Source organism: Neolamprologus multifasciatus, chromosome 15 (genome assembly GCF_963576455.1).
Source record: "Neolamprologus multifasciatus chromosome 15, fNeoMul1.2, whole genome shotgun sequence".
Taxonomy (NCBI): Eukaryota; Metazoa; Chordata; class Actinopteri; order Cichliformes; family Cichlidae; genus Neolamprologus; species Neolamprologus multifasciatus.
In genome coordinates this window covers 13,205,555-13,217,973 of record NC_140453.1, presented here as the reverse complement: position 1 = coordinate 13,217,973, position 12,419 = coordinate 13,205,555, and the positions used below count along the sequence as shown (strand labels likewise).

Here is a 12,419-nt window from a genome sequence, read left to right as displayed (position 1 = left end):
TGTAATACACAGTATTTTAAAAACAACAGCAAGGTATTAATACTTTCTCTGTGGAGGAGTTAATGACTGATTTCTGTAAGGACTGCAAAGCAGTTGAAATAACCCACAATTCACATAGTTGATTCTCTCATGGACCAAGGATGCCATCTGGTGGATTATTAGGAGATCAGCAACCAAGTACACCCCCAAAAAACTTGGGATACCTTGTCTGCTAGTTGGAACATAATGGTAATACTTTAGTCCCAGGAATTACAGATCTTTCTTCAGTTTGACCTTCTAGTTTGTGGAACCATTGTGAACCAAAAACCACCCATCTTCTAGCAAGGAGCCAAAAATTGTGTAAGATGTAGTAAAGTAGATGCAGCCAGGAACACTTGATTACTAGGACAAAGGGTAGTAGGACATCTTACAGCAAAGATCATTTTAATGGTCCCAAATTTTCTGAACAACTAGTGTACACTCATGTAAAAGAAAGGAAAAACAAAAGATATGACAAAATTCATCACATCTAGAATTCCACTCAATCTTTAATCAAGACGGGATTACAAATTCTCCAAAAAATTTGCAGTTTCAAAGGGCAAAAAGGGTAAAACTAGCTCACCTACTGAGGTCTTTAAAAACCTGTTCAAGTGTGACTGAAAACGTCCTGAACATTTAAAGGCAGGTCTTTTTTTTGTAGTCATTTACAAAAAAAAAAAAAGAAAGAAAAAAAAAAAAAAGACTGTGACAAATACAGAACATATAAGAAAATAATGAAGAAACTGCTGGCTTTTTTTCCTCTTCGGAGAAACAACGTCCGCTGAGGAACGGCGACACTGATGACATCATCAAATGACAACAAGGACAGCGCTTTGCCACATGCTGCCTCCCATCTGGTCCTATATGCTAACTTAAAAAGGGAGAAAAAGCAACAGACAAAGAGAAGGGAGAGAGCAGGGGAGAAAAGAAGGAGAAAGGAACAGGAAGGAAGTGGATTCTGAGGAGGGGACAGGGGTGCGAGTGGTGGTTCTAGGTCTGAATTGGCCGACCCGTTTGGGCCACTGTGATGTCCTTCCCTGAGTGGGGGGCAGGTGGGGGTCAGTGGGTTATGGTCCAGCCCGCGAGCTCTCTGGGATTTCAGTCTGTGTTGTATGTGTTTTTTGTATGTGGTCTTTTCCTCCAGTTGCTAAATTACCAAACTCATGGCTCATACTGTTTGAGTCCGCTGAAGATTTATTGAGTGAAATTTTTTTCCCCTCTCCAAACTTTCAATCGTCTCTTCCCATTTTCAGACGGTTTTTCCACTCCTGGTCTCCTGATTGGCACTTGTATGAATTGGACTAGTGTGAGGAGCCTTCAGATCCATTCACAGTCTGCTCCTCATGTGGCCACCCGTTGACTGAGCGGTGGTTTTCATTCATTCAATTTGTTTACAAGTTTGATTGTTCCTGTGTAAAGTCTATGCGCTGAGACTGCCTGAGCGGTGCACAAGCTGAGACAGTGACGCTTCTTTAGGAGCTCAGCTTGGACTTTTTTGAGGGTGGCAGAGGGTCTTCTTTACTCTCTCCATCCTCCTCCTCTTCCTCCTCCTCGTCATCATCATCATCAGGATAGTCCACAAGTCCCACCAAACCTCCCTGAAGCAGAAACGAGACACCCAGTTTGCAGAAACTGCAATTATTATTTGCAGACATGTTTCAACACTGCTTTCTTTATAACTAGCAATCATATGCCCATTACGCATACATATCAATATTGCATGCAATTCTTCACAACTACTAAACTCACTGCATTTTTCCCCCCATTTTTGTATATAATTTGGTGTTAATTGTCCTCATTTTGCGCCATTTTTAGAAATCTATTAAATCCATAAATAACACACTTTCTGATAATCTCCATCCCCCTCTATTTTTCCACCATGTAAATAAAGTCAGCTAGAAAAAAGATCCTAGTCCAGTGGCACAATGGTTATCATGTCCAGTTTTTGTATTATATAACAAGAATAGAGGGGGAGTTGTGAGAAATTTAACAGTATAAGTGTGAAGATTCATAGCTAAATCTCATTTTTTACAAAAATCCTTCACTTAAGTGTTTAAAGCATAGCCAACACTGTGCAAATCTTCTTTTTTTTTTTAAACTTTGCTCATTAAGAAAAAAAAATGTTGACAGGTACCTTTGTGGTTACAGTTGTGGTGGAGGGTGAGCTCCGTGCGCCTGAGCCTGGAGAGCCTGGAGACCCTGGCGATCCTGGAGAACCTGGGTTTAGTGAGGCAGATGAAGGAGGGCTGGAGAGGCTGGTTTTAGTGGAGCCCGAGAAGGAAAGCTTGAAACTGGGATTCTGTCTGCCCGACAAGCTCGACTTTCCCAATACTTCTTTCTCCTCTGAGTCTTTCACTGTGGGTCAACATGATGAGGTGATAAAGAAAAGGTCATTCTCTCATTAAAATTCTTTAAAATTTTGGAGGGGTGAATATAATTGTCTCCTCGGAAATCAGGACAGGCTTTTGCAAGACATATTTTCCTTCTTAGGTGTCTCTCACTACTTATAAATATACCTAGCCAGCATGTAAAAACTGGTTCTGAGTGGCACTGCTATGCTGAACCAAACAAAAACAGTCTTCTTTGAGTGAATCCTTACGAATGCAGAGCAATACATTTGAAGTACCTGAATATACCTTTAATGAAGTCTAGTTTGGTTTGCCATACAAGACAATAACAGAACACATTATGTGCAAAGCCCAATGTACCATTTTTAAAAAATCAAAATAACTTATCTTGGCTCTGCAACACCTTACAAGCAAATTTCAGGAAATTCAGTTTGGTAGTTTTTGCTTCTTGCTGACAAACAACACAAACAACTTTCATCTGGGGAGGAATAATGTAAGAACCATATACACTGGTGATTTCCCCATGACTACACCTAAAGCTGTCAATGTAACCGAGACAACCCAATTACAATGTATTTTTCACCTAAAATTTGCCATTATATCTGTAACCCTGAAATACCCTTTATAAAATCTATTCTTTTATTAAATTTACAGGGGCTTTGTTTTCAGAAATAATCCGCTAGTAACATTAATTTATATAATTAACTAAAGAATGTGCTTCTTTCCAACCCCAATTTCCCACCAAACATCACAAGTTTCCTTACACGTACATTTCTTTCTTTCCATGAACTTGCTAATTGGTTCCATGAGGTCTTCCTCACTCTTCATTTTATCAGAGGGAGGAACAACTGCCTCGCCATCCTCAAGGTCATCTTCATCTGCGTTGAACCACATCTCCTCCTCATCCTCCAGCGTCCGTGCATCACGGCGGAAGCGGTGGTTCCTCAAGATGGAGCGCATGCTGTCACAGAAAATGCACAGTTCAGTAATCAGGAAAAAAAAAAAAGATTTTCTATTCTTTGAAAGCTCTTTTGTTAGCCAAATTTCCTCTTACAGAACTAATGTAATCCACAAACATGTGGTTTACATTAGTATACACATACACATGAAGTATACACATAGCCCAAGAAGCTGTTATAAAACATACACCACATTCGTTTAAAAATGAAGTCGATATTTTATAACATGAAATTTAACAGAAGTATTACAGATTAACAAAACAAACCCATCCAGTTTCGCTTTAAGAGTCATAGATGAGCAACTGGTGTATTGCTTAACTATTAACGGTTAGACTGCATTTAGTTGCAAAACCTTCTCTATAAGTGGAAACTTGCTTTTGTACAGTTGGTGAAATACAAGTGTAAGGATCCATTTCAAAAGAATATAAACTGGGCACGATTTACAACACAGCAGCTCAAAATAGCACTGTGACTCAACAAATCTGCCTTCACAAAAAAACAATTCATGAAAAAAAAATTCATCAAAATTAGTCATTCAAGTTGTCACACGCACTTTTTCCATTTAGTGTCAGACAAACATTGTCTGTCAATACATAATTAGATAAAGGCAGCAGTCAAGACAAAATCTTCTTACCTATCAAGTTTGGGGTTGTCCTGCCTTTCTCGTTGTTGTTCATACCGCAGTTTTAGGCCTTTAAATGTCTGGACGTAGTCCACATCCTCAAGAGCCTTCCAGTAGTTCTCTATTATATGAGCCGTTAGAGACTTCACATCCTCCTGGGAGCAATGGCAAACGGGAGCGGAGAACACAGAAATGGTAGCAGAGGGGGAAAGTATGGAAAGAGAAAAAGATGGGCAGTTTACAGTTTTCGATAAAGCAGAGTGGGGAAAAAAAGTTGGAAAGAAGCCAATGAGGGAAATACAAAAGGTAGATTAGAACTAATTATAATGAATGCACACATAACAACTGGACTCCGAGCATTTTCAGACCTATAGTTCATTTACTCTGGTCCAAATCAGGTGATGAGTTTGTAAACCTGTAGCTTTTTCTTCTGTTGTTTGCTTTCTTTTCGCACTGACAAAACCCCAAGCTAACTTCACCACCATCTCCTCAAAACAGTCTTGGGCATGGTTGTTTTGGTCAGAACCAAACAACCTTAAAACACGTCACAGTTTGGCTTAAATGGACTCAAGACTGTACTTGTATGTGAAAATACTTGTAAACTTTTAGGGATTTAGTTTGACATCGTACACATATCAGTTCCTCTGATTAAATATAAAATCACTTAAGATAGGCATTGAAAAAGTATTCTCTCTAACAAATAATTACAGCTATGTTTGCACATCAGTTATCCATACATTGGTTTTTTAAACCTGTAAGACATGACCAGTTTTTTCAGTACAGGTTTTACAGGCTCTTCAAATGTGAGAAGCAGAAGCAATAAAAAACAGGAACAAAAATCAGTAACACAAGTGAACCCAAACATTTTTTTCCCTCCAGCTTCCCAAACCAAGTTAACCATGAGATGTACAGACCGCTATTATGGCGCTCTGACATCATTTATATGCTGATCATGTCGCTCAAGGTTCTTTTGTGTTAAATATATACTGTTGTTTACCTATTAAATTTTGGTATGAAAAATACTCACCACACGAACATACTCAAACATCTCAATAATAGCAGAGTTCATGAGATTGTAGCGTGAGCCGTTATTGAGGAAGGCCTTGATGACAGGTTCAAAGAGAAAATTTCTCATGATGTAGCGATTGTAGAATTCATCCTTTAGACCAATAATTCTTCGCATGAAACGCAGGGCGCCTGTGCAGGGAGAAACACAATGTTCAATATTAAGCAATAGATGTTATGTTATTTGTCAAACAGACTTTAATTGTATCGTGCTCTACTTTGACAGATATAGAGTTGGAAGAACTGTGACTCACATAGAGCCAGGAAAGCATGCCGGGAGGCTGTGAGCACCAATACCCTCCTGAGAATATCCTTGTTGATGATGTAGTTCTTGATGTGATAGGTGTGATGCTCAACACAAAATGTTAGCAGCTCCAAAATCAAGGCCAGCAACTGGGATGTTTGAAAGTCATCTAAAGGAGGAAAGAAAGAACGTGAGAAAGCTAGCAACATAAAAACTTGTAGATTAAAAAAAGAAATCTAACAAAAACTCAGTACCTTTGCTAGGTTTTTCTTCCGTGGTGTTGGCCAGTAGTGGAGCTGATAAAACATGCATACAGTGCTTGTAGAAGAAGCTCAGAAACTCAGTTTTTTCTGTTTTCTGTAAAAATTAAATAAATAAAAAAAATAAGGAAACAGATACTTTGTTGAATTGCTAAATTTTTTAAACGTACTTGAGCTTTTTACTCCAGTTCAAAAGAATTACAAGCAAGAAAGTGAATCTGCAGATATCCTGGCCAACCTGTTGAATTGGTGGCAGTGATGTTTTCAGTTACTAGACAGTAACTTGATTAACAAGGAAATCTGCTTCTTTTTTTTTTTTTTTCACACTGATAGGACTATTGTCTTTGTCCAAAGCGCAAGAACCCACAGACATAACATTTATTCTCTTTTGTATTTAAGCACTTACACATTTTGAAAGCCAACTCTTATCTGCGCAATGGACTTGTTTTGTTTTGATTTTTGTTTGTTTTACGGTCAGTGTAAATCAGGGTTTTAATAGTTTTGCAATTTTCATTAGTTTTTATTTTTATTTAGTTTTGACTTCAGATTTTCAATTTTATATCAGTTTTAATTAGTTTTTACCAATTGTTTGCTAGTTTAGTTTAGTTTTTATTTTTTGAAAATCCTTAGTTTCAGTTTAGTTTTGATTAGTTTCAGTTATAGTTTTAGTTGTGTTTGCAATAATTAAGTGTAACAAAAATCCCAGTTTCATCATATCAGTCATTCTCTTCTGCTTATCCTTGGGTATGTTGCTATTCCAGCTACCATACCCTGCACCCTGGACAGGTCGCCTGTCTGTCGCAGGGCTAACATGCAGAGACAGACAACTCGCATTCCCACCTATGGGTTCTTTAAATAAATAAATAAAGGCAGATGAACAACTATTGATACCAGGCAACTATAAAACGTATATCTTGGCCCCAATGAGACTATTAACTCTTGCAGCACCGGGTGTTCGTAATTGTGGTTCAAGTGAACTGATAAACTTTTTGAAGGTAATTGACTCACACAGTTATGTAGATATCCCCGTCCTGTTGTCTCGGGATGTATCACACTGCCTTGCCTGGGGTTAGCTTCTGTTTTCTGGGGATGAGGGTTGAGTGTGCTCCCTTACCTTCTCAAGGTAAGCTAGGTTAGCCTTCTTGTGTGAGCTTTTCAAGTGCACTTTAAGGTTTGTGGGATTTTTTTCCCTTTAGAAATGTCCCTCATAATTTGTCTCTTTCCACTACAAGACACTTGCTTTATCCAAAACACAGTCATATTCAAAGTAATCCCAAATTGGACTCTGGCGCTTTCTCCCGACTTTTCCTGACATGATTCTGCGCGTGGACGGAGTAGCAACACAGACGACTCGACTAACGTACTTGCCACCTGCTGGCATAATGAGACACAGCAAGAAAAAAATCTGGAAACTAAACTTATTTTCACCCTTGACTATTGTATGACACGCACACATCAACGAAAACTAAACACATTTTTGCTATAAATTCAGTTAATTTTAGTTAGTTTTGTGAACACTCATTCCAGTTTTAGTTCGTTTTCCTTTTTTTGTTTTTATTTTTATTTCCGTTAACGAAAATGTTTTTTCACTTCTAGTTTTCGTTATTTTGTTAGTTTTCGTTAACGATAATAACCTTGGTGTAAATAGTACATACATACATAGTGGAAACTATGTAAAAGCAGAATTCACACTCACATTTGCAGTAGCAAGCATATTCTCTGGATCCACCAGAGTTCGCAGCAGACCCATTAACTGCACTGCACCACCAAGCTCTGGGTCTGTGTCACAGATCATGTGCTCTATGATCAGGTTGATCAAGAGGATGTCCTGAAAGGCAAATAAGTTTTAGTTTATGTGCATCATTGTGATAAATGGACATCATTCCTATTTATCATGTTGCCTTTGTGTATATACTCACATCATCATTCTGCTGTGATTCCTGCATGACGAACTCTCGTACCATGGAGGGGTTGTATTCCACCAGATAAGAGAAGATATCTGTGGCTGCCCCACGCACCTGAACATCGTCCATTCCCTTTTCAAAATAAATATATTTATTATATTTATCAGCAGATTTTTGATTTGCATGCCAGGAAATTTTGAAATGTACTTTAAAATTGTTCAAAAGTAATAACTTTTAAAAAAGGAACAACCTTTGTTGTTCCTCTCTCTGATAAAAATCAAGAGTGATATAATGAAAACAAAAGTCATGATCAGCTTCAAAATCAGCTTGTGTGCACAGGTTTAAGAAGTACATGTAATTGTATCGATATAGTGAGAGCAAACAATTCAAAACCCAACTCAAGATTTCAAGAACAAAAACTATTGATTTAAACATAACAAAAATAAAAAGGTCAGTGGCAAATTATAGAGAAAAGACCCATACAGTGAAAGGACACCTCGCTTGCACGTTTACGCATTATTATTGCCATTTTGTGAGGTGCTAAACTGGTTTCCCCATGTAAAGTTAATCAAGTTGCCCACCCCCCCTTTTTTTCCCCCATTCCCCAAGAAAACACTTTAAAATCTGTAAATCTCTCTGCCTTAGTGCCTGACCTTGCTTTAACTCACAACCGTAATCATTCAGCTCCAGTTTGACTCATGGTTGCACTTTAGTAGTTCTTGTAATGTCTAACAATTTCTTTGGACAGTGAATCCCCATTACCCCAATGGCTATATGAGCAGAAGGTCTTTCCTGACCTTCCTCACATACACTTTACAAGCAGATAATATGAATTGTACCACCACCACCAAAAATAAATAAATAAATAAAATCTTATTAGCTTACTAGCCAAAAAGCCCATCATGCCCTGAAACCACAACTTTGATGACTAACTGCATGCATGTTCAATGTATGTTAAGCCTCGGTGTTTATCACATAGCACTTCTTTTAAGCCCATTTAAACTCATATTCCATGTGAGAAGTTAAACACACGAGTTAACTAAAAGAAAAAAGGGATGTATACAAAAGAAATATCCCATCTTCTCAGTCACAACACTCTGCAATTTAATGCTACAGATATCACATGCTGGAGTCCGATTCTGCTTTCTCAACTAGGTGTTCCTGTGGTATGCCCTGGCAACCTTCAAGTACTGTACAGCAAAAAATAAATGTAATGAGCAAACTAGCATGTTCCAGTTATTTTTTAATAGAATAATTATAGATAATTATAACAAAAAAAAGACGAATTTGTTGTTATAGAATTAAGGGACATACTACTAGTATGTCCCTTAATTCAATTTTATTGCATCAGAAAGTTGAAGGCATCACCCATGATCAAAATGCAAAAGGCTGCAACATCACCAAAGCTACTGACGTCAACAGACAAATTATTTTAGTGCGAGAAAACCACAAAACTATTCATCTGAGATTAATGCCACTGGACTTACCAGAATAACCTCTAGTGCAGGTAGAATGCCCATGTTTGATAATGTCTTGAAGAAAGCATCCCTGTTTTGAGGTTGTAATGTTTGAGAGAATGCACAGAACTCCTTTAGGAAGTTTACCTAAAAGGAATAAACAAACAGAGGTCAACAAAACAAAGATCTTAAGAGTTTGTGACTGCAACAACTTTTAATAAATAAATTATTAAATTCTGGTATACCAGTTCGTGTCTTTTGTCATCATCTGTGGCCTCATCTGTTAGCTGTGCAAAGAGGTCTGTCAGGAACTTCTCATCGTCCTGACATCAAAAAAGGGAGATGAGATTTTAAGAAGTCAGTATTAAGAGTATCATTAATATGTCAATGTATGACAGACACCCAATTTTCACAAGTTACAAAGCTGTTATTGGTTTACAATGGTACAAGTCCGACATAATTACACAGAAAACAAAAGTGAATTGCATCATGTTTGTCAATGAGAAATTTGGAGCATAAACAATAAAAAATACTTTTGATATGTTTATGCTGAAAACACCGTCTCATTCAATGACATCTACTACCACTTTAAAAAATTTTAAAACCTTGGTTAGTGAACGGTTTGATTTAAGCTTGCCTGCCTTATGCTAATTAAGGAAGCAAAGACTCATATCTGTAGTATTTGACTTCAGAGCATGATATAGCAAAGAACACCAGAGTCAACAATGTGCCCGTTTCAGTTTTCCTCTAGCGCAGCATAACAGATTTACACAACACTACTGTGCCTCCATGGAGACAGCCATACATAAACAATGCTGAGTTGACACAGGATAAAAACACAAAGGTCACATGATCATAAAAGGCTGCCAGACAATCTCAGACAGGGTAAAAGTACAATCAGTCAAAAATAAAACCAATGTACAATCCTATAATTACTGTAATTTGAAGCTCACTAACATTTCATAAAAGAAATTCTCCTTTGTGAGGATTACAGTATATTCACAAGTTTACCTATTTATAACACTTGCTTCAATTAAACCATTGAATTAAAATGTAGTGTTTATACAAAGTAAAAACAACAACCCCATACTGTTAGATCATACTACTACATGTCTGCTTATCTCACCTGTAGCATGCCCACAATCTCCACCTTGTTGAAAAAGATGAAGGAGTGCAAGGTGGACAGCATGTTTTCCTCAAAAACAGAGGGCGTGGGCAGCACCATATCCTGAATATACTGCACCCGATATGTCTGGTGAATTTTCTGACGCAGTTCAGGATCAGAGATGGGGATCACCTCCTTAAACCGGGCTGTTTTAGTGAGAAACTCGCGATGCCGCCTTGGCTGCGGGAGTGCTGGGTCAAACTCCAGGCAACCAATGACGTCCATTATGCACTCATCAGAGAACATCACCTCAAAGAGTGCAGTACGATTCAGCAGGAAGATGCCTTTCATTATTTCATACAGGTGGTGCAGTCCCTCTCTGTTCTCCAAATCCTCACAAACACGGAACAATTCCAGGAGCTTGCGAATATAGCCTTCATTCTCCACAGCCAGTGCTAGTTTTTCACGCCGCAGTGGTGATGGGAGAGAAGAGGCCACCAACTCGGCCAGGTCCTCCAAACGGTTCAGTTCGCATGGCGGTAATTCCAAACCTGGGGATGACATGTCATCAAAACGCTCCTCCTCCGATTCGTCCACCACATCCTGTGTGATGTCAACTGAAGGGTCCTTTCCCTGCACCTTAACAATAAAACACAAGTGCGGACAAACATATTAGCACCTCAGGATGTAACTACATAAGGGATCACCAGGAACACAAATAGCATCAAACCCACAAACTAATGGAGATGAAAAACTCAAACCCACACAAATTAAGTACACTAACCTGGCATATTTTCTCCCAGATTTCATCACAGCCAGCCTTCTCCTGGAAACTGAGTGCTAGATCATAATTTTCAGCCTCTGACCACACTATCAATGTGTCCTTTTCAAAAGAAAAACAAAGCCAATTTACAATAAACAGAGCAGAAAGGGGGGAAAAAATCAGTTTTGTATGTTCATCATGTTATGTACTGACCTGTTGTTTCTGGTAGGCTGTGTTTGGGTTAATTTTGGACTCGAGCAGAAGGGAACCTGTCAGGTTTAAAACAAAGGTAGCCCAAAATTGTAGGTTACTGCATTTGCTTCAAACAAGTAATACGTGTGCAAATTTCAGGTGATACAGGTGGTTAAAATGAGTGCGGAATGTATTGTTTTTGTAGTAATAACTGAGCTACTACAATAATCGTGTGGCATTCCTATGTTCGCTTACCATCGCTCTCTGCTCGCACTAGGAGAGACGTGCCTTTCAAGCGCTCCACATAGCCCGACGAGACGTGCCCGGTCCCACGGTCATCCCACTGTCTGTCCTCATTGAGGGTATAGACTTTGACTCGCCGACGAGTGTCCGTCATCCTGGCAGCTTCTTGTAACCCGTTCTCCCCTTCCGGGCCTTTTACGGGGTGCCTTCTTCACCTAGTAACGCCACAACTTCAATTCACTTTTTACAGCTGCTCACTTCTACAAGAGTATTAACTAAATATGAATCGGCGGGGGGTCACTTAGGATAAGTTCTAAAAGCAACTTAAAAGTGGAACGCCTCAACAAGTTTCCAGCAGGATTCCCCAATAGTTGTTAAAATTACTACTGCAATATCTCGCATTTCTTGACGAGCTGCCTCAAAACTTAGACTGCCAGCGCTATAGGCAAGGCGCCACGCAGAATCCGCGTACAAACCATTGTAGGAAGCTAACGACAAAATTAAAGAGCGGAGGACGTCGTTAGCTTACGCGTTAAACGACAAAACGAATGTCACTACAATATACAACTGAGAACAGAGTACTGAAAAAGAAGCAGATGTTACGATGACTGGCTCACGAAACACCCCTGCTTATATGTACATTTTGTACGCTTACAGGTAACGTTAGCTATCAATCCTTACGAGTTAACTGGCTAGCTAGTACGCTAAGTACCTATGCTCCACATATTCAATGTTAAACTACCATTTGAAGCAGATTAACTAGAGTTAGCTGTCGATAACATTACTTTATACTTGCGGACAACAGACACCCGTTTTAAGCCTGGAACAATGTTTCTATTCTTCTTTAAATAATACGCCAGCTAGCTAACGTTAGCTGCTATTTCTTCCCCAAGTGTTCCGCCATGTTCTGGCTCGGGGCCGCGGAGAGACCACTCTCTCCTTACTCTTACTCATGCATCCCCAAAACTGTGCAAACCAACAAACTGGAGTCGTATAATTACTTGAAGGTTACGCTTTACATTATACTGCTATTTGCCATTCATTGCCGATGTCTTGCTCAGATAATTGCTAAGTGCCCCCCGTGAGTATTCAGCCATCTTGGGTCCCTTCACAGTCAGTACGGGGTTTCCAGCACGGCAACAACAGGGCAGCCCGCCACATTTAAAGAGACAGTAACAGAGAAAATAAACTGAATATGATGCCACGTCCAGCATGAATGGGTCTAACTTTTGCGATACT

General features: G+C 39.0%; 1 protein-coding gene across 3 annotated transcripts; it reads right to left on the bottom strand.

The window, feature by feature from the left end:
* Window positions 1–688: 688 nt before the first annotated feature.
* ppp4r3a (protein phosphatase 4 regulatory subunit 3A) lies at window positions 689–12,387 on the bottom strand. 3 transcript variants are annotated; one of them, XM_085132010.1, is made up of 15 exons: window positions 11,193–12,387; window positions 10,959–11,014; window positions 10,767–10,865; window positions 10,004–10,621; window positions 9,123–9,200; window positions 8,908–9,024; window positions 7,436–7,552; window positions 7,213–7,344; window positions 5,511–5,613; window positions 5,267–5,425; window positions 4,975–5,144; window positions 3,960–4,102; window positions 3,131–3,327; window positions 2,153–2,373; window positions 689–1,616 (listed from the first exon to the last, which is right to left on the bottom strand). In XM_085132010.1, exons 1-15 carry the CDS (start codon window positions 11,332–11,334, stop codon window positions 1,491–1,493), a joined length of 2,478 nt encoding a protein of 825 aa, XP_084988136.1. In that variant the 5' UTR covers window positions 11,335–12,387; the 3' UTR covers window positions 689–1,490. The 3 variants fall into 3 exon arrangements, with proteins under 3 accessions (XP_084988136.1, XP_084988138.1, XP_084988137.1); XM_085132012.1 differs by having other exon boundaries at window positions 3,137–3,327; XM_085132011.1 differs by having other exon boundaries at window positions 3,960–4,099.
* Between the last annotated feature and the right edge of the window lie 32 nt (window positions 12,388–12,419).